Source organism: Crocodylus porosus, unplaced genomic scaffold (assembly GCF_001723895.1).
Source record: "Crocodylus porosus isolate Cpor-Errol unplaced genomic scaffold, CroPor_comp1, whole genome shotgun sequence".
NCBI lineage: Eukaryota > Metazoa > Chordata > Crocodylia > Crocodylidae > Crocodylus > Crocodylus porosus.
Window position 1 is genome coordinate 24,785,209 of NW_017728921.1, and position 26,025 is coordinate 24,811,233.

A 26,025-nucleotide genomic window follows, 5' to 3' on the forward strand; every position below is an offset into this window, starting at 1 on the left:
CTAGTAGTTTTTGTTTTTCTGTGCTCGACTCTTTCCAGACTGCCCACATCCTTGAAGTGTGGAGCCCACTGGCTTCTGGCTGTCTGTTTGTTTGCAACAAATGCATACTGATAACTCATATTCATCTTAGTCTACTGTAACCTTTGGGCCCTATTTTAATAGATAATTTAATAATTTAATACTTGAATACAGAGGTTTTCAAACTGTGGAAGGCTGCAGTTTTGTGACAGGCCATCAGGGTTTCTCCAGGGAGTAATGGCAGAGCAGGCTGGGAAGCATGCACTGCCATTGCTAGGCTGGATTGTGTGGCTCCATGGCAGCTCACAAGGCCCACAGAGGATAGGGATAGGGGTTCTGCAGCAGAAACAGTGATATGAAAGGCCTCCATGGCTTTAGGAAGCTTGAAAACTACTGCTTTAATAATAATTCAATAAATATATTTAATGCATTTATGAATTTAAAACTTGAAATTTAAATAAACTCAATACATTGTAAATAAATTCAAATCTAATAACTTTCTTAGATAAATCTGACAGCCGTGTTTAATAGTCATTTAACAGATACTTTATGCTCTATCATTCAGTAACTCTTACCCGCATGGTTTGATGCCCCCCTCCCTCTTTGACCAAATCAGGGTCCTGCTATTTGCTACTTACTTGGGTCTGGGATCTGGGGTATAACTGGCCCCACTGGAATTGGGGGGCCTGGAGGACCTGGGGGGCCTGGAAGTCCTGGTAACCCCTTCTCTCCAGGGATGCCCCTCACACCATCCCGTCCTGGCGAGCCTGGGGGACCAGGAGGGCCTGGAACAAAAGAACAAAGTGCTGAGCAAAGGAAAATCTCCCTGCAGCTGCAGACATCACCTGGGCACAGCTGTTCTGCAGGGGACCCTGTCAGGCATAACCCAGGCACCATGCTGAGGACTCCGTATGGGCTTGGAGGGCTGGGAGCTACAGACCCTGCCTGCGGGAAAGGCATGGGTAATTCCTTAGTATAGTCACTGGGGAGGAGCTTGGGGTCGCCAAATGGGCAGCAGGCACCCATGTCATACCCACCTGCCCCACGGGGCATCCTCATGACACACTGCTTGTGTGCCCATGATATATGGGGACAGCTGAAGCTGCCTAGGTAATAGGGGTCCCCCATATGCCTTGGCTCTGGTTGGGGAACTCTGTCTGCCTGTCCCCAGCACACCTGGTGTGGGCATGCTAATGTCCCTACAGGTCACCCTCCCTGAGAGCTCTCACAAGGCTCTGGGCCAGGTCATGGCAGTAGGGACCACAGACCTTGCAGCCAGTCCTTTCTCCAGCAGCAGCCTGCATGGATTGCTCCAGGGAATTTCTGCAATGTGTCCCCTTCTGGGACAAGGCATACCATTGAGGAAGGTACTGAATGGAAAGGGACAGACTGAACTAGCCCAAACAAAAACCTCCTGATACCACCCAAGGACTGTATAAAGGTTGTGTCTGGTAAATAGGGGAAGCAGCAACACATGATCATCACCATATTGTCAGAGGGACTCCATCCCAGACAAGGGGGAACCTACTCTGCCCTCATGGGTGCTGCTTCACACCTCCACCCTCCCATCCTCCTGTTTCCTCTCCCTTTCAGCCTTTCACCTGATCCTGAGGCCAACCGCACCACACAGCACTGGCAAGTCAGGATGAGCGAGCCTTTCCAGCTCTGTCCTGCCTGAGAAGGACCATCAAGGAGTGGGACCTGACCAGACCAACCAGGTGATGTCCTCAAGGGAGGAAGGAAGCCAGAGTTCTGGGTGACAGCGGTCATGGCTGGCCTGCCAGCTCACAGCCTCTGTTCATGACTGACTCACTACCTTCAGCAAAACTCCCTATTCCCTCACCTTTATAGCCTCTCCCTTTGCATGCATCTGGTTTGTCAAAGGCAGGGAAAGCAATGACCATTCACCTCTCAGGACTGAGGAGGTCAGCTCCCTTCTCTTGGCTAAGAAAGACTGCTTCAGAGAGTCAGAGACCTTGACCCGTGCCTGCTTTGAGAAACAGCGTTTGGAGGGGTCTGACTACAGCTGTTCTGCATTGTCTCTTGATTTCTGAAATCCCCAGTATCTTTGTTCTTATTCTCCCAATTTCATGCATCCTAGGCTGTGGGCATACAGCACACACAGTGAACTGACTTGGCTACCTAGCAGGAGTGGAGCAGATACACGAAGCGTGGTGCTCTGACATAGTCAATCACTGGAACACACAGTACATTTACCCCTTAAAATTGTGTAACCTGACTACACGGGGGTATTTCTACCTAGGACACATGTCCCTGCCCAATTTCATCCTGGGCCAGGGCTTCCCTCAGCTAGTGGCCAAGTGCTTAGCAGAGCTGGTGACGTGCTGTTCCCACTTCTTAGCACAGAGTAATTTTAGAGTACTCTAGATGCAAGCGTGAGGTAAATTCCTCCATAGCAATCACGGGGCGTATCTGCACCTGTAGTCAAGCACATTTCCAGGCTTGGTTACCACGGTAACCAAGCAGGCTGAGGCCTTTGTACTGGTACCCAAACGGGTGTTTAACTGTTGACTGGTGGACAGCGACGGGGATCATGTTCGCCAGCAACATTAACACACAAGCCCCACGTGGGCCCAGCTGGCCCCGGTGATGCTGCCTCCCGGCTGCCGCGGGTGATCAGCCTGCTGTGGAAGACCCCGGCCTGGGCTGCAAGGTGGGGCTGGAAGGATCCGAGCCCCTGCTCTGCAGGCGGTGCCTTCCTTCCCATGTCACTGCAATGTGCCAGGGACAGATCTTGCCCTCACTTCCTGCTCGCAACTAGCGAGGGTGCTGTACAGCAGGCTCTGGCCCTGGGGGGTATGTTCTGTCTCATATCATGGGTAGGACTTGCAGCCTGGGCTGAGCAGCTTCGTCTCATATTTAGTAGGGGACTTCCCAGGGGCTCCACCTACTGCCCCCTTGCCAGGAGTCAGCTGGGTCCCACCACCTCATGGAGGGGTGGAGAAAGGGTGAGGGTCATTGCTTCCATGGCCTCAGTGTGTGACCAACTCAACCAGGCTGCACCCTCCCCTCACTAGGATGGGGACTCCCAGCAAAGGGACAGAGGAAACCCCTTGCACAACCATGGTGAACTCCTTGCACAACAGTGGTGCAGCCACAGGCTCAGCAGTATCCCCCACAACCCACCCGTGCTGCTCTCCCACCCTGCCTTGCCATGCTGAGGGGTATATGGTTTCAGTGCATCACAAGGGAGCGGTCTCCCCAGTGCCAGGGGCCTTCCAGTACAATCCCTGAAGTGGGCTCCAACTAATGCTGATCACCAGTTGGGATCTAGTCCCCACTTCCCCATAGCCCCAGCACTGAGGCCCTGGCAGCCAGCCCTGGGCCTTGGATGGATTGCTGCTGAAGACAGGGAGCGTCCTGTGCGATGGGGATGCAGCCAGCCCTTGGCTGGAGCAGGATCCCTGTGGGTGCTGGGAGGTCAAGAACAAAGGCTGGGAGTGTGAGTGAAGCCAAGGCTGGAAGGGAGCAGGGAGTGTGTGCTGCATGGGGAGTGTGCAGGGAGGTATTGGGGCTGGGGGAATTTTGTGGAGATGACTGTTAACATTTAACTCCAAATGGCCAGAGGCAGCAAGGCACTGGATGCCTTCCAAGCTTAATAAATATTATACAGCTCCAATGGGGCTTGGGGCTGCGCTGCCAAAAGCAACCACAGGCAGGAGGGAGCGGGCCTGGCTGCAGCTTGCTGCTTTAACCCCACCTCCTGCTTGGCCCCATAGGCACAGGGCACTTGCCTCCCCCACACACCATGGCTGGGAAACCCCAGGCCCTGTGGTGCCCACCCAGCAGCCCTTGGAGCTGGGAAGGCCCCACCCCAAGTTCATCCTCATAGTCACTGCCCTGACTTGGTTCTGTACTGGGATAGCACTGCCTGATGCCACCCTGCCTGGCTCTTTGTCCACCGGTCTCTGTACAAGGGAGGTTCGTATCATTATCCCATTGTTACAGATGGGAGAAACAAAGCACAGAGGGGGAAATGACTTGCCCAAGGTCAGTGAGCAGTGCAGTGGCATAGCTGGGAAGTGAACTCAGGTATCTAGAGTCCCGGTTGAGAATTCCCTCCATTCAACCATCCTGGTTTAACAACTAACATTCATCAGGGATATCCGAGAAAGAAGTCATACATTGAATTGGCAATATCTTGTGAATGAACCAACATAGATGATGCTAGAGAAAGCTAAGAGGTAATCCAGAGGGACTAAGCTCAGGGAATGGGAAGCCGAGCAGGAAATGAAATTCAGAGCCAGTGCAGATTGGCAGGAATCATCTGAACTGTGCACAGATCTCACTGTGCTCCACATTTATTGTATTAGCCCAGGATAAAACTCTGGGGACACTACAGACAGCTAATGGAAAGCTCAGCTCAATGTTCAGCTGTGGTCCAGAGAAGCAAATAAGTTAAGAAGCAAAATGGATAGGCTGGAGGGTCAGAAGGGGAATACTACAATAATAATGGCTTCTATATTAATTGAGACCACAGCTGCAGTATACCTAGGATAGCTCATGGTAAGCTTAGGACACTGTCCAGCACTAGCTACTCCCTCTTCAGAAGAGAGCAGGATTCAATAATAAGTGATGAGAATGGGCAGAAGCGTGGATGAAGAAGTGTGAGCTTGAGCCCTAGTCTGGACTCACGTTGAAGGCTATCTCCAGTTAACCCAGCTGTAAAGGAGCAGCTGGTTGTTCCATGTGGGGGATAACAGGCAGAGGGCCATGGCATTGGCCACATCATTGCCCGGGGAACTGTCGGCTATACAAACCACTGTACCATGACAATTCAGACATAGCAGCTTTAACCACAGGGTGACAAAGGCATGCTAACTGTGATATAGAAGGCAGATCAAACATTCCTAGCCAATTTCTCATACTCCAAGGGCAAGGGGACACAGTGAAGCTGGCAGGCAGAAATTCAGAACTGACCATAGAAACTCCTTCCTATTATAATGCATGATTAGGCCTGTGGAATTCCCTTCTCCCAGATATCACAGGTATGGCAGGGGCTGTGAGTTTAGCAGGATTAAGAAAAGGTTAGGCATTGATGCAAAGGAGATAAACATTTATTTGACAGGGACACAAACCCTCTTTCTCAAGGCATGAGACAGGGTCAGGTAGAGCGACAGGGTCAGACAAAGACAGGGTCAGGTAGAGACTTCCCTCTTGGGTAGGTTATTCAATGGTGGGGGTGGAGGGGTGGTTCTTTAGGGCAGCTGGACCTGACTGTTGGTAGAGAGAATGGCCTTGGCCACCCGTACAACCCAACACAAATGCACCACCCAGCTCTCTGTATGGAATGAACACAGCACTTGAAGCCAGCATCATCCTTGGTGCAGGATCCTTTGATGAGCTACTCAAAGGTCAAATCCAAAGCCCACTGACACCAAGGAGACTAGTTCTGTTGGCCTATGTATCAGGCCCAAGGTGTGGGCACAGTGGGGTTCAGATCTGCCCCCACACCTACTTTGTTCAGCAACAGTCAGGCAGGTACCTGCCATCAGAGAAACACTGATCTCTGGCACAGAAGCATATGCCTGTGAGAATAAAGAGCTTGCATGTAAATACTACCAATGTCAGGGGCTGAGCTCTGAGAGACAGAGATGGCAGCTCTAAGGCCCTCATGCCTGCTGGGCATCAAGGCCCTGGTGGTCCCCAGCTCCTGGAATCATCACTACTGGACCAGAGGTCACAGCAAGGCCTCATGCTGGGCCTGTTACTTAAGACTTACCTGGTGGACCAGCAGGACCCCTGATTCCAGGCACCCCAGAAGGCCCCTGGCTCCCAGTGTCTCCCTTGGGACCTGAAGGGCCAGGGGGTCCTTGTGACCCTGTTTTCCCTGAAACAGAAAGAGCAGAAGAAAATGCCCTGTCAGGTATCAGCACTCTCAGAGCAGCCTCAGCCACGCTACCTCAGGGCCAGGAGCAAAGGATGGACTACCTCAGACTTCACAACCTTTATCCAACCCCTCAGAGAGGTCTCCTGAGACACCCCAGACCTTCCCTGTGCATCAGGCAATGGTGATGGAGGTGTCTGAGCCTACACAGGACAGGAGCCAATGGGAAAAGAAATGCTCAGTACCTGGCCTGGATGCTGCTAAAGGGCCTGCTCTTTCACAAAGAAGCTCCAGCCGTCTCCACCCTGTCCTGAAGGGACCTCTCTACAGCGTCGTTTCTGTGACCCATTCAATTAGGCCTCTAGCTGCTGAGATGACTTAGGAGGGCCCAGCCCTTCTTTCAGAGTAACACTGCCCATCTGCTGCACTGGCTGCAGGCTCTAGAGTAATCCTACCTTCAGCCAGCTTCACTCCAGCTTCCACCCGAGGCTTGGCCTCAACTCCTGAAAGTAAAGAAAGGGACTGGACTTTCTTCCAGACCCATCCTTAGGCTGGGAAAGAAAATGCCACTTACTGTCCTGGCTGGGAATTACTCCTGCCAGCCTCTCTCCTGCTTGCGGGGACCCTGGAAGGAAGAAAAGGACAGAGCATCAAGCATCTGATATCAGGCCCGAAAGCCACACTCAGCTGGCTGCCACCTCTTTCTCCTGCCAAGAGTGCATGGTTTTTGAACCTGCTTGGTGAAAGGCAACAGCACAGAATCCTACTTCATTAAATCATAGAATCATGGCAAATGAGGGTTGGAAGGGACCTCAGGAAGTCATCTAGTCCTACCCTCTGGTCAAAGCAGGACCATCCCCAACTGGATCATTCCACGCCAGAGTTTTGTTGAGCTGGACCTTAAAAAACCTCAAAGGATAGGGACTCCACCACCTCTCTAGGTAACCTCTCCCAGTACTTCACCACACTCCCGGTGAGAAAGTTTTTCCTAATATACAACCTAAACCTCCCCTGCTTCTCTCTGACTTTCCAGCACAGTGCTCTAATTATCAGGACACAGGTTAGGCATTATACAGGCCCCTCTTCTGCCCTCTTCTTGAAGCTGGACCTTTGCGCAGAAGGAGCAGTCTCAGCTTCAGAGGAGGACTGGAGTGAGGACTGAATAACACCCATTCTATGGCACTGTGCTGACTTCCCAGATGAGATGAGTTCAAACCCTCTCTGGATAAGGAGGATTAGGACCTAAGTTTGCTGCTTGCTGGATGAGTGCCCTAACAACTCTAGTCCTAGGGATAAGACATGGGAGGGCCTTACTTCTCCTCCAGTCTCCAGCACCCACTAATCAGGGTTTTCTTGCACGGTAGAATTTTGTGACTCCTGCTTGATCAACACGTGTGCACAGACTTGCCTACCTGCCCAGCTGGAGTGCAGCCTACTGCACTTGTTCAGTAACCATGTGGACACTAGCACGTCCACAGGGCCAGGGGAGCAGAATCCCAGAGTGTGCTGGGAAAGTGCCATCTGGGCCCTGAATTTGGTGTGTGGGTCCCAGATCAGCACTGGATGGTGTCCTGTTGCATTTCCGAGAGGAGACAGCACACTGCCACCCAGTGCAGTGGGAATGCAGCGACATGCAGCTCTGTGTCTCAGCAGAGCTGAGGTCCAGGTCGCTCCTTTATCTGGGAGATGCTTTTCAACAGAATCCCAGCTACATTGTGGGGAGGAGGGGATAGAAAAATCTCTGTAAGAATCAATCATTTGACCTCTGACAGGATCTACCAGGAACCAGTAGCCCAATGTGCCGGTTGCCTTGTTCCAAATCGACTTGCCGACTGATCTCAGCAGGAAGCACTGGTAATGCTGAGCTGGATTCTGCTGGGCCATTTGGAATCCGTCTAGCCTGGTTGCAGCCTGGGGGGAAGGTGGGAGGACTTCTGCTTCTGCCTTTTCACTGCATGCTGGAGCAGGAGGCCCCCCAAACCAGCTGGTCTGGCTGAGGCACCTGGAGGCACCAAGCCTAATCATGCTCGCTTCGTCAGGGCACGTGGAACTCAAAGCAGTAGAAGCTGGGACACGTCCCCATTAGACCATGGTCATCACAAGCCCTGACCCTCACAAATGCCCCTCTGCAAGGCAGGCCATGCAGGCTCCAGAAACCTGGAGCATGGGATCATTGCAGAACAGGGCATGGGACCTTTGCAGCTTCCTCCCAGCTCATGAGGGCCTGTTGCTGAATCCCCATGACACCAATGGAAGCATTTTCATGATCTGTACTGGGAGCCAGGTTAGGCCTATTCACTGCTGTTCCCTTCACACCCCGCTCTGACAGCTGTTCCACTTCTGCCTGCAGCTTATTTTGCCTCAGGATGCTGTAGCGGGTGCGGGCGGAGAAGGGGGGGTTTTGCCACAGAGCTATAAATTTATCGCCACCACCCTGCTGTCACCCTGCCCTCATACCAGAAACACATGGGCTGTCAGAGCACAGGAAGGCCTGATAAATCTTCCCTGCTGCATACAGCTGAAGCCAAAGCCCTAGCCAACCCAATCCCCAGCTGCACTCAATTTAACTCCAGTGGCCTGCTGTAGCCCCTGCCGGGTGGGGGCCAGGAAGGGACACAGGCTGCAACTGAGATGGAAGAGCAGAGCTTGGGGCTGAGTCCCTTCTCTTGGAGGTGGGGTAGGCAGCCCTTCCACCTGTTCTCTAAAGACCCCCAGAGTCTCTATGTCAGCAGGAGGGATCCCCATCTGAGGCAGACTGTTGGGACAGTCTCTGTGTGCACTCAAGCAAACAGCATTCTCCCTTTGATTGGATTCTCCTTCGTTCCTGGCACTGGTCTTTCCCCAGGGATCATGTTTGACCCTCTTAATGCTACACATTCCCAAGACTCAGATTCCAAGCACTATGGAGAAAGGACTGGCTTTTATGTGCAAACAGCTAACACAACAGGCTCCCAGTCTTTGATGGAAGCTCTTATAGATGTTATTGTAAATCATTCTAACACTACAATAATAGGAATAGTAAGAATTGATTAATGAATTGCTGTGCATTTTCTACTTTTTCACTGCAGAGTGCCTTGTTAATGCAACACTGCTAAACTGCAGCTGACTCTGGGGTAGAACATAACAGCTGTTTAACAGCCTGCAGCAACCAAAGCCAGGAGGAATGTCACATGTGGCTAGAATAAAGTGGAGTGTTTGGGAGGTGGAATGTATCAACCTGAGTTGGGATTTTCCTAGGGGGTCAAAACTAACAGGGAAGGAGCTTGCTCTTGAATGAGCTGAGAGGCTCTAGAAGAGAAAGGAAAGTTAAGGGTAAAAGGCAAGTGGGAGGAGGAGCTGTAGAGCAGTATGTTAGTGGAGAGAAGAGTTTGGGGCTTTAGGGCAATCCAACCCCCTTCTCCCCCACAATCACCCCATTAGAGACAGGACTCTGAGACCCAACCCCCAGAAGCATCAAGGGCCCAATCCTGTTCTTCTTAGTCAGGCAAACCTGGGAGCTTTGCTTGGGTACATTTTGTAGGGTCAGGTCTATAACTAATGGGAAAGCCCTGAGCTGTTAAACAACTGCAGGGTTCAACCCTGAAAGAAGCTGCAGATCAGCAGTGCAATGTTAACTGAAATGCCTGAGATTAAGGAGCTGTAGAAAAATGCCAGGTGATTCCTTAAAATGATCCCTCACACCCCCCCTCTCTCCACAATTGCTTACCTCTCATACCTTCATCCCCTGGGCTGCCGTGGGTAGCTGGAGACCCCCAGAGCTGGACGGAGTCTGAATGGGCAGGCCCTTTGGTTAAGAGGTGTTTGTTGGGTGCTGGGGAGGTTGCCAGCTCAGCTGCTGACAGCAACGCCATCTGCGAGTGAGAGAGTTACCAGAAGTGCCCCTGACATACCCATTGCTGCTGCAGGGGTCCCTGACTCCCTGGCCAAGGGCAAACAAGGCAGGGACATTTCCCAGTGACTCAGGGGTAAAGCATTAGCTTGTGCAAATAGCCAACAGTGCTCTCTTTACCTGTGATCCCAAGGACAGACAACTTTGAAGGATGCATTCGCTTCCCCTGATCCTAGACCCTGTGACACCCCTCTCCCCACCCAGGAAGTAGGGGCCAAGTCTGAGAGCTGAGCAAAACCAGGTAGATGCTGACCTTAGCCTCCAGGGTGTTGAGACGTGCCGTCATCTCCATCACTTTGCTGCAGTTTAAACACCCTGAGGAATCAAACAAGGAGACAGAGTCAAGGGAGTACACAGATATCTTCAGGCCAAGGTTCAACGGAGAGGGAGCATATGTGGGGTGTGGAGATGGATCTCAGGAGGCTGAGCCAGGGCTCTGGGGTTACATTTCCACAGGGAGCTGCCAGGCTGCAGAGGATAGGGGTGTGCTGCAAGCCCCCCAGGTAGTTTGATCTCAAGCTGCAGCAGCCCATGCTCTTCACTGAGGAGATGCCCAGTGCATTCATAGGTTTCATAGACGTTAGGGGCTGGAAGGGACCTTGTGAGATCATCAAGTTCAGCCCCACACCATAGGCAAGAAGTCAGCTGGGATCAAGCCACCCCAGCAAGAAAAGTAACCAGATGTTTTTTGAAAGTGTCCAGAGGAGGTGCTTGCACCACCTCTGGGAGGAGTCTGTTCCAGACCCTGGACATACACACCGTAAAGAACTTTTTTCTTATATCCAGTCTAAATCGGACTTCCTGGAGTTTATGGCCATCAGACCTTGTTATCCCTTGGGGAGCTCTGGCGAACAGCTGTTCTCCCAGGTCCTGATGTACCCCTCTTACGTAATTGTAGGCTGCCCTCAAGTCCTCCCTGAACCTTCTCTTCTCAGACTGAGCAGTCCCAAATCCCTCATCCTCTCCCCGTATGGCCTTCCCTCCAGGCCTTGGATCATCCAAGTGGCTCTCCTCTGGACTCTCTCAAGCTTTTCCACATCCCTCCTGAAGTGGGGGCCCCAGAACTGGATGCAGTACTACAGCTGCGGCCTCACCAAGGCCCAGTAAAGCAGGAGGATGACATCCCTGGTTTTACTTGAGATGCATCAGTAGATGCATGCCAGAGTTTGGTTTGCTTTGCCAGCCACAGCAGCGCATTGGTAACTCATATTCATCTTGTGGGCAAAGTCAGTCCTGCTGTGCCAGCCAAGATAACAGCTGTTGCACTGTGACCTAAAGCAATACATTCTGATGCAGGATGGAGGATGTCCCAGTCAGGCAGGACCATTCAATCCTCCTGTCAGCCCCAAGCCAGCGCACAGGAGAGTGCATCTGCACAGGGGAGACCAGAACACACCAGCAGGCTGGAACTGCCCCTCATACTGAAGAGAAAAGCTCTCCAGCTTTGCTTGCCTCAATCCCAGCTGTCAAGAGGATCCTGGAGGGCAGACAGGGAAGCCTCTCCCATTGCAAAGTGGCTGGTATTGGCATAAAACATCAGGGCTGTTGGGTGTTTCATCTCCTTCACCTTCCCTTCCAGGAACAGCCAAGGCAAGCCCAGAACTAGGGAGCCCTCTGATGGTTCAGCTCACTGGGTCCCTGGTCTCTGACTAAGAGGCAAGGCAATGAGGTCTCTGCTCGAGCCTCTTTCTGCCTCTGCTCCTTCCCAATGCAGCCCTGTTCTTACAACGCACCTCCGCTGCTCAAACACGTCTCCCTTTTGCTCAAGTCCCTTTTCATTTTTGGGGTGTCCCTTTCTAGCTCCTTCTGTTAAACAACTTTGTTTTAGGCCAATGTCAGGAGAACAACATTTTTAGATGTTCCCTAATCCCTTTTCTACTCCACCTGCCACCTGTTGTGAGTTAGGCCCACTCTTGCAATCACATATCCCCTGGACACGAGCCGAATAACATTCAGCAATATGCTTTTGGGAATGCTGGTTGCTTGGATAGCCTTGCAGTTGTTTCGACATTGGGGGCCGGAGGTCGAGGGAAAAGGCTCTTTCAGGCCTAAGACAAATGATTAGAGAGAGAAGTTATAACTTCCAGTTGGTTCGGGATCAGGGATGAGCAGAGGTAGGATCAAAGATAAACTTGAAAGACAGTTTTGAAAGGGGCTTTTATTGAGGATCTAAAGCATCAGGTAATTTCCTGCGCTAAGTCTTTATTTTTCCTTTCCTTCACACCTCTGTGTTCTGGGGGCCCAGCACAATTAGAAAGTGCTTGAATGCTGGGCTGCTGGCTCAGTGCTTCCAATCCAGCCAAAGTAAGAGGTACTGGGAGCCTGCCAGGTACTGGGATGACAGTGATCTTGCAGAGACATGAGACAGGTATACAAGGCGACTGGCAGATGGACAAACAGATCAGCTACCATGCACATTTCTCTCTCTTGCCCGAAAGCTTCATTCCACCGTATTTCAAATCCAGGAGGGTTTGAAAAGCAGCTGACCATGCAGATGCTTCACTACACTAAACCTTTTATCTTTCTTTCACTGTTGTGAAAGATCAACTGAGATCCAACAAGAACAGTTTCTTCTCCAAGAGGCTTATGCAGCACAAGAGGTGATGAGAGCAGAGCAAACACTTAAGAAGAGGGCTGGACTGGGAGGATAGTCATGATAGCTATTAATATTCCTGGGTTTCCCCTGCAGAAGAAGCTGGGATCTCCTCCCAAGAAACAGCAGGGTGATGGACCAGAGGTCTGCCTGTTCCTTGCCGTTTGCTAGACATGAGGCTGTGGTATCATCTCCCAGTGCACCGTGTGTTCTCAGCTGTGCAACAGCTAATCATCCCTACTTCTTGTGCAGTTATTGCTCAGTGGTGCTGCCCAGGAGTATCTTTTCCAGGTCAGGCAGTGTCAAATTTGGGGCTCTCCAAACCCCGCAGCATTTTGCACCCAGCACTGCAATGTTAATGTAGACATCCCAGCCAGATTCTGATTGGGAGATTTATATTCTGCCTCTTTAATGCCCCATAGACTATTTAATAGAATCCCAAAACTGTTGGGCTGGAAATGATCTCAGTAGAACATCTAGGTCAGCCCCCTGTGGCCAGACCATCCCTGACAAATGTTGATCCAGCCTCTTTTTAAACCTCCAGCAAAGGAGATTCCCTCCTCTCCCTAGGCCGCTTGTTCCAAAGTGCTTCACCATCTTAACTCTTCGAAAGACTTGCCTAATATCAAATTTAAATTGTCTTTGCTGAAAACTAAGCTACTTTCTTCTTGCCCTTCCCCAGTGGCCATGGAGAACAACTGAACTTTGTTCCCTTTAATGGCCTTTTCTGCATTAGAGGACTATTAGCGTGTCTTCCTTCAGTCGTCTCTTTTTTTTAGACTAAACAAAACTAGTTCTTTCAACCTTTCCTCATAGGTCATGTTTTCTAAACCTCTTATCCTCCTTGTTCCTCTTCTCTGGACTCCATCCAATTTGTCTGCATCTTTGTCAAAGCAGAGCGCTCAAAACCAAACACCACTCCAGATAAGACCCATCAGTGCTGACTAGAGAAGAGTATTTGCCTCCCATGTTTTACAAACAATACTTCTGCTAATGTATCCCAGCATAAGATCTGCCTTTTTTTGCAACACCTTCAGATTTTCAACTCTACCCTAACTCCCAGATCCTTTGCTACAGCACCACTGCTTTGCCACATAGTCCTTATTTTATTTTTGTGTGTTTTGATTTCTCCTTCCTCAGAGGCAGCACTTTGCACTTGTCTCTACTGCATGTCATCCTGCTGATTTTCAGGCCATCAATCCAACTTCTCAAGATCATTTGGAGTCACCCAAGTAATTCCAACCACCTCCCTAGCATGGTGGAAACAGCAAATTTGATCAGAGGAATCGGTCTTATCTGAATCATTAATGAAAAATATTGACTAGCACAGGACCCAGGACAGACACCTACAGAATCTTCTTTGAGGTATCTTTAAAGGGAACCATGGAGAACTACTTGTGGAGAAAGATGTTTTCAACCTGTTTCAGTAGTTTCTTTTAGTTCCTGCAATGAACCGTTGTACTGTGTAGCATTGCTGTGCTCCATTACAACAGATGCTACACTCTACCCCAGAGATGGCTGCAATTCAATGGCAGGATGAAAATATATTTAATCCAGTCTGCTCTGTCAAATCTGTCATGTTCCTGTCAGCTAGCTTTGCTTTCAATTAAGTTGCTGTTAGAACAGGAGAAAACTCAGATGCAGGCTTAACTGCCTCAGTAATATACCCAAGATTGGGCAGGGATGGGTGGGAAAGGAAGGGAAGGAAAAGAGGCTTTCTTGGATGTGGAAGAGATCTCAGCCTTCTACCCCTGAAGAAATACTTGCTTATATTTTTCAGTGTCAAAGACAGCCTGGGAGTTTTGCAACAGCAAGAGGGGTTACTTGCTTCTAGCCCTAACAATCCTTGCTGACAAGCATTAAGCCACAGCTAGGGTTGTTCCTTGGCCAGCTCAGACTTCTTAAAAGTCTCCTCTTCATTTCTGCATCTCCTATTTTAGGGTCTTTTCCACATTCAGTCCTTGGGGAGATCATCCCAGCCCTGGGAAACTGTCCCTTATTGTTTCCTTCAGGCCTCAAAGGTTCGGACACTTTTTCCAGCCAGGACTCTGTGCTGAACCCATCAATACTGTCCCTTGAGACATCTGGAAAGAACAGCTCAAGTCTCATTCATCTGGGACAGGACTTGTCCCTCTGACAGTTTATCCTGTCTGGCTTTAAATGGCCACTGTCTCGGACTTTTCCATGGTGACCTGACCTCTGACCCAGTGAAGTCTCCTTCTTTTGGAGCAAGTGGACTAGTGAAATCTTTACGCCTGCTTCTCCAGACCTGCCCCTTGCGTGCTAACTAAACACCAGTGCAAAGCAGATATCAAGTGCTGCCATTCTGATCCGCACCACTGGGGTAAGTGGCTGCAAAAGGGCTGGGGCTGGCCACCAGGATCAAGCCTGTGATCTAGGTTGACTTCACAGTGTGAGGGGAGACAGTGGCTACATCCATGTGGCTGGATGTCCTCAGAATGAGACCTCCAGAGGCACTTTCTAGGTCTTGCACAGTGGCAAGGAACATTTCTACCTGCATAAACTTTGATCCCAGGTTTCTTCTCTGGAGACAAGGCAGGGGGACTTGCCTAATCCTATCTGGGGACACTCAGCAACAGCTTCTAGGACACTGAACTACTGAAGGGGAGAAAGAGCCGAGTTACTGTAAAGACAACATCAGTGACTAACGGGGCCAGAGCAGGGAGGGCATGAGACAGAGGAGGCCACCAAGTGAGCATACTGGCACCAGCGCTGAGTAGAAGGGACATGGGGTGCTCTCCTGTCTGCATGTTAGGAAGATGAGGAGACCACACAGACACAGCTATGTCCCAATAGCTGCATTGTATGTTGTATACATGGCCTGGCCATATAAACACTGCTGCTGTCAGATGCTGGTGGCTTCTGTACAAGGGAAAAAGGCCCTTTTGCTAGCTCCCCGCATCTATTTAACAGTATCCTATCCACTTATTATACAGTGCAGAAAGCCTCTGAATTGGGATGCAGGACTAGATGATATTCTCTGGGTGCTCTGATTAAGACCTCCTGTGTGGCCTTGGGTAAGTTGCCAAACTACCCTGTGCCTCAATCTCCCCATCTGTAAGACAGGGATGAACACAGCTCTACCACATGAAGCATCAGGCATGTAACACTGACAGATAGCTCTGAGGCTCTGTTCCAGGAAAGGTTGATCCAGAGCAAAAAAGGAGCTTGGCTGGTTCCTGACATGGGGCCTATTCAGCCATCTACCACCCCACCTCCTTCACATATTCACAGGAACTCAAGGTGGGGAAGTTTTTTCCAGCTCCCTTAATGTTTTCTGCTAACTTCCTCGGTATGTGATATGAGACATCCCCAGACATTGGCTCTAGTTTAAGCTCCCCTATGTCCAAGGATACCAAGATTTTTTTAAAATTTTTTTGCGGGGGGGGGGCAGGGAGAGAAGAAGAAGACTCCAGGTCTGGGCCTGTTTCTTGCAATTATACCAGCAAATCTGATCTGGCTTTGCCTTTATCAAAACCTCCCATCACTACTCTACCAGAGTCAGAGGAGACATGACAGAGCAAAGAACACAGGCCCCTGCCTTCACCTGACTCTGGGTACACTTGGTGCTAAGCAAATGCTGCTGGCCTGTAGGGCTGGCCTGGATGGAAGGAGCTGGTGGGCCTCAGGGCCACTTCCAATGATCACAAAAAGCCTGCCCTCCCCCATCTGGGTGGGGGGTGGGGGTGGCGAGGGCTGTGCAGAGAGCCAGAGCAGGAAGTCTTGGGAATGGAGGCAGCAAGCTGAGTCCAAGGCTAGGGACAGATATTCAAAAGCCTGAGCCCAAGTTGATTCAATCTTTGCAGGTTAGTCTAACCAGGATAGGCTAAATCAGTTTTGTAACCAGACAGACATCCCAGAAATGCAGGCACATGCCTGCAGTGGCTCAGGCTAGAAGCTGGGGGGTGCTTGAGCAGCCCTCCTTTTACTTCCACAGGGCTGAGCTGAGGGGGTTGTGGTTAGGCGCTGCTCTGATTATTCTCCCACGTCCTAAACAGCCCAGCAGGGAATGTTTATCATGCCTAACTCAGCCTTAATCAGCCCATTAAGAAAACAAAGCCTCTCTCCATTAACTAGTGGAGCTCTTTTTAAACAGCTCTTCCAACGAAGAACATTAAGCTACCTGTTGACTAGCTCCAAAAAGCCTGTCTGCCTCTGTCCTCTCCCACAGCAGAAACCGTAGCCAGTGTGTGGTCTGCTAGCTAATGCTGAGGTGTCTGTGTAAGGCAGAGGGGAGGGGGGAATAACTCCACGTTGGCAGGGAGAAGCCAGGCATTTGCTCCATACCTGCAAGTTGCTGAAGGAGCTCTGGCTGGGAGGGGAGGGAGGGGCCAGCTCTGCTGTGGAGCAGAGAGCTCCGCCCAGATCAGAGAGCATGCTGGGATGCTGGGGTGTTTGGTTTACCTTAAACCAACAAGGGGTCTGGGATAGACAGTGCACGAACTGGTTTGATCCAAATCAGTTAAGTCTGATTGACTTTTATTAGTAAATGTTTAGGATTGTGAATCCAAAAAAGATGACAAAAAAAGCCAGTAGGGAAATACATATCGCCCGAGCGAGGGCACCAGGTTTATCTCAAACGGGTTTCAGCCATTTTCAGACTGGTTTATGTGCACTGGACATCTGTTCTGTTACAGGTATAAACCAGTTTCTGATCACTTAAACTGGTTTGTGTGTAATGTCTGTCCCTAGCCCAAATGTCCCAGTGGATTCCAATATAGCTATTGTGGAGTCTCAAGCATTTCCTCCCTCTTTCCCTCTTTATTTAAGCCAGGGTGTATCCATGACAACCAGTTGCCAATTTTCAATCAGAGAGGAAGGCTGTGGCTGCTCACTGAGCACCTGTTTTAATTTACCTTCTGCCATGGTGAGTACATCCCCTGCCCCTACCCTCATCTCCAGGATCCACCACTCTTCCTTGCTTGCTCTGCTTCTGGGATATGGGCTAAGTAAAGCCCAAGGTCTGCCTTAGTGGATCCTGGGTAAATGCTGGACACACATGTGAGAAGCAAGGCACCTCAGCCCAGTTTGGAGGCAGACGAGGCCAGTTGAACAGAGACAGGTCAAACCCAGAGCGAAGCCAGAAGTAACGAGAATTTCTGCCCTGTCCAGTTACATTTCTCTTTCCCGCAACCCTTGCCCACAGCAGCCCTTGGTCTTGGAGCCGTCATGCCACACCAGACTTTCCCAAGCAGTGACATACTTAGAAGGCAGAGATGCCACCACCTTCCTTTGCCTTCTGCCAAGAGGGTATCTTGGCAGCGTGCCTGGGAAGGTGGCAATACACACTGCAAGGGGAGACCCCTGTTACAATCCACTTGGCTGTGGGCACCATGAAAGAGGGCCTGATCTTTGACTGCACTGAAGCCCTGAAGCATAAGGTCACATGCTCCCAGCTAGGTCTCCTGAGCACTTCCAGAGCAGAGCGGGCTTTAGGTCAAGTGGGAACTCAGTCCTACATATCCTTGGCAGTCTGTGGCAAGTCACTACGCTGCCCACACAAGGCTGGTTCCCACAGCACAGGGCTTATCTCGTGGCACCAGCAATCCAATCTAACCCCTTGGCTGGAGCAGCCCCGGCAAGCCCTTCCCTTCTGCTGCCCACACAACACCAGGAAAAGTATTGGATTCACAGACATCATTCCCTGCCAAGATCGTCAGTGTGGGCAAAGCCCTGAGACAGGGAACACATAAGAAGACCTGGGAGCAGGCAAGTATCAGTAACGTGGCTTCAGGGAAGTGAATGGAAAAGTATCTATGGGCACAGACAGAAGTGACAATTTTTATGTCATTTGGCCTCAGAAAGAGTCTACAGCCGTAATCAAACAGAAGTGCACAGCTACAGACTTCTTTAAAAGTGCCCGATCCCGTGAAACCTCAGAAGAACAGGCTTCAAAACAAGGTGCATTCTGTAACTTGTGTCTGCAGAGTCCCCAGCCTGTCACTGTTTTCAGAATGGGAGGGGGAAAGGAAGTGGAGGGAGTTTGGTCTGGGTTTTTTTTCAGCTGGCACTGGAGGGTGGGATGGGTGATTGGAGAGCAAGTTCCTTCTGCTCCCTTTCCCCCCTCCCATTCTGAAAACAGCCTTAGAGCTGGGTGTGGGGAATGGCATTGCTACAGAGACTAGGCTGCAAGCTTGGAGCAAGCAGCTGGAATCCCCAACTCCAGGACCCAGCAGTGAAATTCTGTTGGGTCTGGGGGATTGTTGCAACTCATAGTACTACTTTCTGTAAAGAGCTGCAAGTTGCAATAGGGAGCTGCTCTTCTGTTTGCACCCACTGACTCAAGTGAGCCCAGGTTTCCACCCCAGAGTGGGACCTCAGCCTATGGCTGGAGCAGGACAGACACTGCAAAAATCAGCTGACACCTCCACACAAATTTGTTGCCCTTCTTGTGTTCCCTTGCTCTGAATATTCCACGGACTACATCTCTATGTGGAGACAAGTTCCCTTACGCACACACATACACATGCACAGGCAGCCACTTTGTGTTTTTGCTCACATCCAGCTCTTAGGGGAGAAATCAATCACTAAATGTCATTCTGGTCAAAAGGATCTGATTGCTCTTTGTGAACAGAAAAATCGTATCCGTCCATCCATCTTCATACTGCCATGCCTACTCCTCCATCTATCTCTATCTGTGGACAGATCAAACAGTGACATAGATTTAAAAGGGGAGCAGGAGCTGACTGCTTGTGAGCAGATCAGCTGATCGGTTGTAATTGTTTCATGTGTCTTTTCCTATCCCATTATAAGTGGACCCTAAACTGGGACACTTACCCTGCAAAGAAACAGCTGCTAAATTATAGTAGTTTGGCTTCCACTTCCTGTAGGCTAGAGCAGATGCACAGAATAATTATAGTGGATCAGCAGCAATTCCTGGCCCTGAGTAAACTTCATGGAGGTTCCAACTCGTCCTCCAGTAAGAGGAGAGAACTCTGCTTGGGGCTGGGTTTTTTGGCTCTTTATAAAATAAAAGAGAAATGTATTAATTTTCTCTTTTTTTCTGGTGCGGAGGAGCCTAGAAGCAGAAGTGCTGTCACTTTCCAACAGGATTATCTGTACTGAGTAACAACTGCAGAATACAAATACTAAAATTCCAGACTGGATCAGACACCTGATTCTAAAATGACCTTTGTCCAACTGGGGAGAAGAAATGCGTCACAAAGCACTAGAGTCCTATCAAAACAGTTTAGTTTTCAAAACCTCTTCCTCTTTCTCTTTCTCTCTGTCCCTTCCATTTTGGTTTTCCCTGAAATGCATCAAATCAGGGCAGGAGAGAGAGAAAACCATCATTGTGATTTTTCAAGGGTGCTTGTTATAGCTGTGCTCATCTAAGGACGTAGGCAGAAAAGATTCTTTGGGTAAATGTGGTATCTTTTGTTAGACCAACTAAATAGTTGGAAAAATTGTTCTTTACAAGTGTTCAGGCACAAAAGAGTGTTTATTCCTGAAAGCTTGCAAAGAACATTTTTCCAGCTGTTTAGTTGGTCTAACAAAAGATATCACATTTAGCCAAAGAACCTTGTCTGCCTATGATTTTTCAAGTAGCACAAGCTGCAGGTAATCGGAGAAGCAAATCCTTTCCTTGAAACCCACCTGAATAAGTTGCTGGCCGGAGGGAGTTCCTGCGGAGGGGGATGCTGGGTCGGCTGGCTTCCTGAGGGTCTGCATAGCTGATGGTCTCTGCAAAGGGAAAGTGTTAGCCACATGGCAACTTGGTCGCTGTCATATCCAGTGCTACCCACTCTGATCGACTTTTCTTAACCTGGGAGACTGTCCAAGGGATTTTACCTCTAGAGGAAGGCTTGAATCCCAAGCCTCTGGTCCTGTCTCAGGAGCTCTCTAGGCCTGTCAGCTTTGGCATTGCCTGCATGATGCAAGCTAAGCCTCAGTGGGGCAGAGGCTGTATTCCCCCTCCTCCCTGGGGCCCAGAAAATCTTTCTAGGTACTGGTGCATTAGGAAGTCTCAATGGCAATAAAAAACTTGGGGGGGAAGAGAAATATCAGAGCCTCCAGAGACACTCACCCCAGGCTGTCCACATCTACAGGGGCTTTGCAAAGGCAACCCAGGGGCCTAATGCTGCATCCATCCCAAAGGAGAGGCATCTGGCAATGCCCCAGCATCTGTGTTGAACAGGAAGGGGAAGGGAAGTTGCTGCCATCACAAGAGTGTTCCCCCTTCCCTTTGGGTCTGGACTGCATGGCACAGATCCAGGTTCTTGATGTGGGATTCAGCATCTTCACTGACTGCCTTTCTTGCATGCATGCCAGCTTCTGGCTTCTTTACTATTTATTCCATCTAAGAAGAGCACACACCAACTGCAGATGCTTCCTCAGCCTGACAAAGGGTATTTAAACCTGAAAACTTGCTAAGAAAAATTTTTCCAACTATTTGAGTTGGTCTAATAAAAGATATCAGATTTATTCAAAGAGCCTTGCCTGCCTATGTTCTTAAACCAACACGGCTATAACCTACAGCCCACAGATGGTAGGCACCTACCACCCCTCCTTAGGACTCTTCTCCCCACACCCTTGTTAACAGCTGCCCAGTCAAGGAGAACTTAGACAGTAAAAGAACAGCAGGAACAAGCACTTGCCCTTCGACCTCTCCCTTAAACCCCTCAAGGTAAAACTGACCTGACTTTTACATCCTCCTGTATCTCCCTCTGCCTTGACTCTTATGGGGCTTCAGCACCCCATTACAATAGGGCTGCATGTGTGTGCATAGGAGGCAGCAAACTCAGACCAGAGGGGTCATTGCACCACAGGCCTTCGAAGAGGGCAGTGGGCATCCATGAGGGTGACATGGGTCCCATCAGTAACTTGCAGAACAAACCCATGGACATCAAGAATGGCCTACAACTTGCAGTGGATCAAAAGGCACAGACAGCACATGCCCTCTCCTGATCCTGATCAGCAGGTCAACTGTGGGTCCAGAGGGGACCCTTACTCAAATCCTGACACAGGACAGGTAGGGGACCTCCAGACTGGCCTCACCCACCAGTCCCAATGGTTCTCTCCCATCACACGCAGCCTGGGAAAAGGGCAGCAGCTGCATAGGTTTGGGCCTTCTCTCCCTTTTGTTGCCCTATCTCTGGGACCTCAGGTCACAATCAAATTCCCTTCCCAAGCAGGGAGCTGAAGGCAGTCTCTGAACAGGCCAGGGGGCTGGGACAGATAGATGGCTTCCTGTAGGGACAGAGGGCTAGATAAGAAGTGTCATTTCCTTCCTGCTGTCCATGAACTATGTTTCTTGGAAGGGCGTCACTGAACTTTTGTTCAGCTAAAAAAACCCCCCAACCCTGCGGAACAGGATGGAAGATTTTATGAACGAGCACTCATGGGAAGCACAGGGCACTAGCCAGAGATTGCCATAGGGCTGGAAACAACAGCACTGCTATATGTGTGCACAGTCCTCAGCATCCCACTGCCCCTCCACGCATCGTCCCCTGCATTGCACATCCTCTGACACGAGACAGCAGTGTATTACAGCCTGCTTCTCTGCTCATGCACACGATGCTGCTTTTGCACAGCCACACCGGGGCACTTCAAAGCTCACATCAGTATCTCTGCGCTATGCCCACACCCACTCCAGGAGTCTCCACCTCAGCCATGCAGCACCCGATAGCATGCAGCCCCCCTGCACGGCATGCACGGACCATGCACTGGGGAACTCTCTGCCACAGGAAGCCACTGAGACAAAGACTTGTTTTGTTGGACTTGACCAGGGGCTGAACGATGTTATGACCATTGCAAGGGGCCCAGTTGCAGGGGCATTTGTAGCAGGGCAGGCAGGGCACCTGTTTGCTGATGAACTAGGAAAGGCATCATTCCACCAGGTCTGTTGTCTGGATTCACCTCTCACTTCAGGTTTTTGCCCGTCCTCTGAGCACTCCTGCCTTGTAGATGATCAAGCCTGAGGTGCTAAATGCCATTTACATGCATAGCACCATGAGCCTTTAGGGCAAAAGCCTTGCCATAGAGGCACTGTTTTCTCAGTACACTGTTCTGTGCCCAACAATGACAAGCACAGGCCACTGGGCTGGATCTGCCCTGGCTGGATGGCTCCAAGTCTGCAGGACACAAGCCCAGCTGGCTTCCCCCAGTGCTTGGGCACCCAGCCAGTCCTGCCCTCCCCCTACACACTCTTTCAAATGCCACAAGAAAGCTTGGGTTTGCTGGAGAAGGCCCACATGCTCAAATCAAAGGGAGCCCCATGTGTCATTCATTTGCAAATAGCTTTTGATCAAGGATGTTTGTTTTGCTGTGGCAGCAACATTTCAGGCCTCCCTGTCATCTGATCTGTGCCGGAGGGCTCCTCACCCTCAGAGTCATGCAGTCTCCTCCTACAGAAGGAACTGGCCCAAAGTGATGCCTGCGGGAAGGGCCCCCCTTCTTGAGCAGCTGCTTAAGGATCATGGAGCCCCTGATTCGCCTTCTGCATTTAGCACAGGGCAAGAGCTCACAGTGAGATACCAGAGCTGCCCATTTAACCAAGAGGAGGGATCCAGAAAAATCCCAAGAGGTTCACTATTGGGACCCCCTGCCGCAGGACAGCTCCAAAGAACCTGGGATGTATATATGAGCTTTCCCCTGGGCTGGCTGGAATGGAAACTCAAAAGCCCTTCCTCTGCTCTAGCCACTAGACTACACTGCCTTCACAGGACCATGCTCAGAACCCAGGAGTCCTGACCCCCATCTCCCCCCACCCCACACACACTGTAGCTTTGGGGCAATACTACCATCCCAGAGCCGGGAACAAAACCCAGAAGCCTGGATTCCTTGGTCTGTGCTCTGGCTATCAGAACCTACAGCAGCAGCATAACAATGCTCACCTTTCGAAATGCTCATCATGCTGGTACAAAGGGTGCTGGACCTGCCAACTCCAGAGACTACAGAGCAAATGCAGACAAAGGCAGCCCCACACAGGCAGCCCTTCCCACAGACTGCCCCACTCCACCACTATGGAGGGTGCCTCCTCCAGGGGCTAGGAAAGGGTTGGTCTCCACGCTCCACCAGCTCTTGAGTGCTCCTCGCGCCAATATGGGGATCAGCCCCAATGATGCATTCTGCACAGTTACAATTTAATTTAGGTACTGTGATCCAGAGGTCTCTCTCAAAGCCCTAGCTCCAAGTCTCATGATTTCAGGCAAATCTCAGTTTTTGTTTTGAAAAAGAGAAATGTCCAGCCCTCCTGGCTGTGGAGAAATCCTGACATCCTAAGCTTAAAAACCAGCAGGCAAATAAACAGAGCCAATCTCATGATTCAGAGGGCAAGCTGACTTGTGATTTTTTGTCCCTTTGTATTAGCCAAAATGTCCTTCCTGTCTAAGAAATTCACTGACCCCCATCCTCAATCCATTAGCCAGCGGTAACATCCAGTAAAGCAGGAGTAGGCAATTATTTGAGCCAGAGGGCCACTTAGGGTGTTTTGGTGAGCTGTCAAGGGCCAGGTCAACATTCCCCTTCCTGCTCCCCTCCCTGCCTACAACAGCTGACCAAAACTCCCTAAGTGTCTCTGCCCCACGCTTGGCTGCACAGATGGGATGGGGCAATGGATGGGTGGGAAGCGGAAACTGAGAGTAGGATGGGTGGGTGGGATCAGGGCCAAGGCTGGGATCAGGATCACAGGGCTGACAGCACAGACCCAGGGGCCGGACCCGGGGCAGAGCCACGATCTGCTCCTTGCATGCCCCTGCCTGCAGAACTGGCACCCATTGTAAGGATGTGGAGGCACTGTCTGGACCCCTGCCTTGGACCCGGCCCCACCCACCCGTCCTGTTTTTGGATGCTGCTCCCTGCCTGCCCACTGCCACATTGCACCTGCCCAGTTGAGTACGTCCTGCCCATGTTGGTCCCGACTGGTCTCCATGGAGACCCCATGTGCCTACTCCATCCAAAGCTCCCAGCTGTGGGTGTGGGGCAGCTGGGCCAGGGCAGCCGGGCAGCAAGGCTGAGTTTGGTGGTGGCAGAGACTGGCAGCAGCAGCTGGAAGGAGTCACTGCTGCAGAGGTTGCTGAGAAGCAAGTCCAGCCTCTGTACCACCCCAGCCCCACTGTGTGCCCAGGGGTGGCAGGACCCAGGGTGTAATGGCACCTGGGCTTGGTGGGACCAAGGGACCCACTACAGGCCAAACAAGATCCCTTGGCAGACCGGATCCGACTTATGGGCCATGCTTTGCCCACCACTGCATTAAGGCCTAAACTTAACTCTGCTCAACCCCTGCCCTCGAGGAGGAAGGCTCATGGTTCAGAGGGTTGGTAAAGAGATATCTCATTCCTTTCTTTCAGCATCAGACGCCATCTGGGACAGTGCCACATTGCAGCAGTTCAGTTAGAGTCCACTGCCACTCTACCACCTGACAGCAGTCAGTACGTTATCACAACCAGATGCTTGCCCCCCCTCACAAGTGTTAAATTGATGCTAACAATCCCACTTGCACTTCCTTCCCGAGCCAAAGCCACTCAAGTGGATTGAACCAAAGAGCTGCACCTTTCTCCCCATGTCACCCATGCCTGGCCACCACCATGCTCCCCCTATGGAGGAGGCTTCTTATAAAAGTCACAGAGAAGTGGGACTGGAAATTACCCCCCTATCATTTAGTTTAGCACCCCCTGTCCCCCCGCCTGAAGCAGGATTAGTGCTATCCGAACCATCCTATACAAATCCATTGTCTAATGGTAACCTGTTAGCAAAATGACACGGTTAACTCTGACAATGCCACAGGATATATATAACACACTAATAAATCTGCCATAGATAAAGCAGGGGGACCACTGTGGCCAGCATGCTGCTGCAGCAAAGGTAGTTAAGACATGCTTGAGAGATCCAAGGAAGAAAACCGCAACCCTTGCTGCAGAGAAGGGCACAAACCCACACAGTTTGTACCATTCTGACTCCAAACATGATCAGTCTGATCCTGAGGACAGGAGCAAGATCTTCTAGCCAGGAACCTGTGGGTTTAAGTCTCAGCAGGAACAATGACACACCCATCACAATCCTTATCCTTGGTTGCAGCTAACACCCAATGCGTCCAAGGAAGGTTTAAGAAAACCCCCAACACATGGAGCATCAGGAAGGGGAAAAATTCCTCCCAGCCCCATGGGGCAATCAGCAAAGCCCAGAAGCATGTGGAATACCTATAATAGAACATAGACATAGCAACACCTAGATTATCCTTGACCAATGCCTGTCCAACCTCCAAAGACGCAGAGTCCACAACTTTCCAGCTTTTTAACATGGAGACAATATCACCACTTCATAGTCCTCCAGACACATGGCCCAGATATCTGCTGCTAGCACCTCTCTGCAGCCCACACCTGGCTCCATCCAAAATAAATTTCCGCTCAAATTTCATCCAGACAAAATGAAGCTGAACCATGCTTTGCTCATGGGACGTGGCTCACAACAAGCCCAGGGCTGATTATTAGGGAAGGAGCAGGAAAGCAGTGAGGGGTGGGTTGGGAAAACAGAGGACTGGACTGGAAAAGGGTGTGGTGATAACGGTGGAACAAGAGACTGAAGGATAAAGGACCACTGATAGCAGGACAGGAGTGGAAGAGGCTGTGACAGCTTCCCCAGATGTAGAACAGCATAGTGATCCCAGCTTCCATCACAAAGCCCTGCAATATGTTGGCCAACAGCTACCAGCCACCA

At 50.6% G+C, this 26,025-nt stretch overlaps 1 protein-coding gene across 7 annotated transcripts in view; it reads right to left on the reverse strand.

Moving 5' to 3' along the window:
* Positions 1-26,025, reverse strand: part of EMID1 (EMI domain containing 1) — a 66,319-nt gene that overhangs the window by 14,968 nt on the left and 25,326 nt on the right. For 5 of the 7 annotated variants that reach the window (XM_019539324.1, XM_019539328.1, XM_019539323.1 and 2 more), the window contains exons 4-9: positions 19,966-20,052; positions 10,009-10,070; positions 9,573-9,717; positions 6,441-6,491; positions 5,762-5,869; positions 657-803 (exon numbers count right to left, since the gene is read on the reverse strand). In XM_019539324.1, coding sequence (XP_019394869.1) covers positions 657-803; positions 5,762-5,869; positions 6,441-6,491; positions 9,573-9,717; positions 10,009-10,070; positions 19,966-20,052 — 600 coding nt within the window. Of the gene's footprint in view, positions 1-656; positions 804-5,761; positions 5,870-6,440; positions 6,492-9,572; positions 9,718-10,008; positions 10,071-19,965; positions 20,053-23,204; positions 23,291-26,025 lie in introns of those variants that run through there. The other 2 variants (XM_019539329.1, XM_019539325.1) reach the window with 2 other exon arrangements.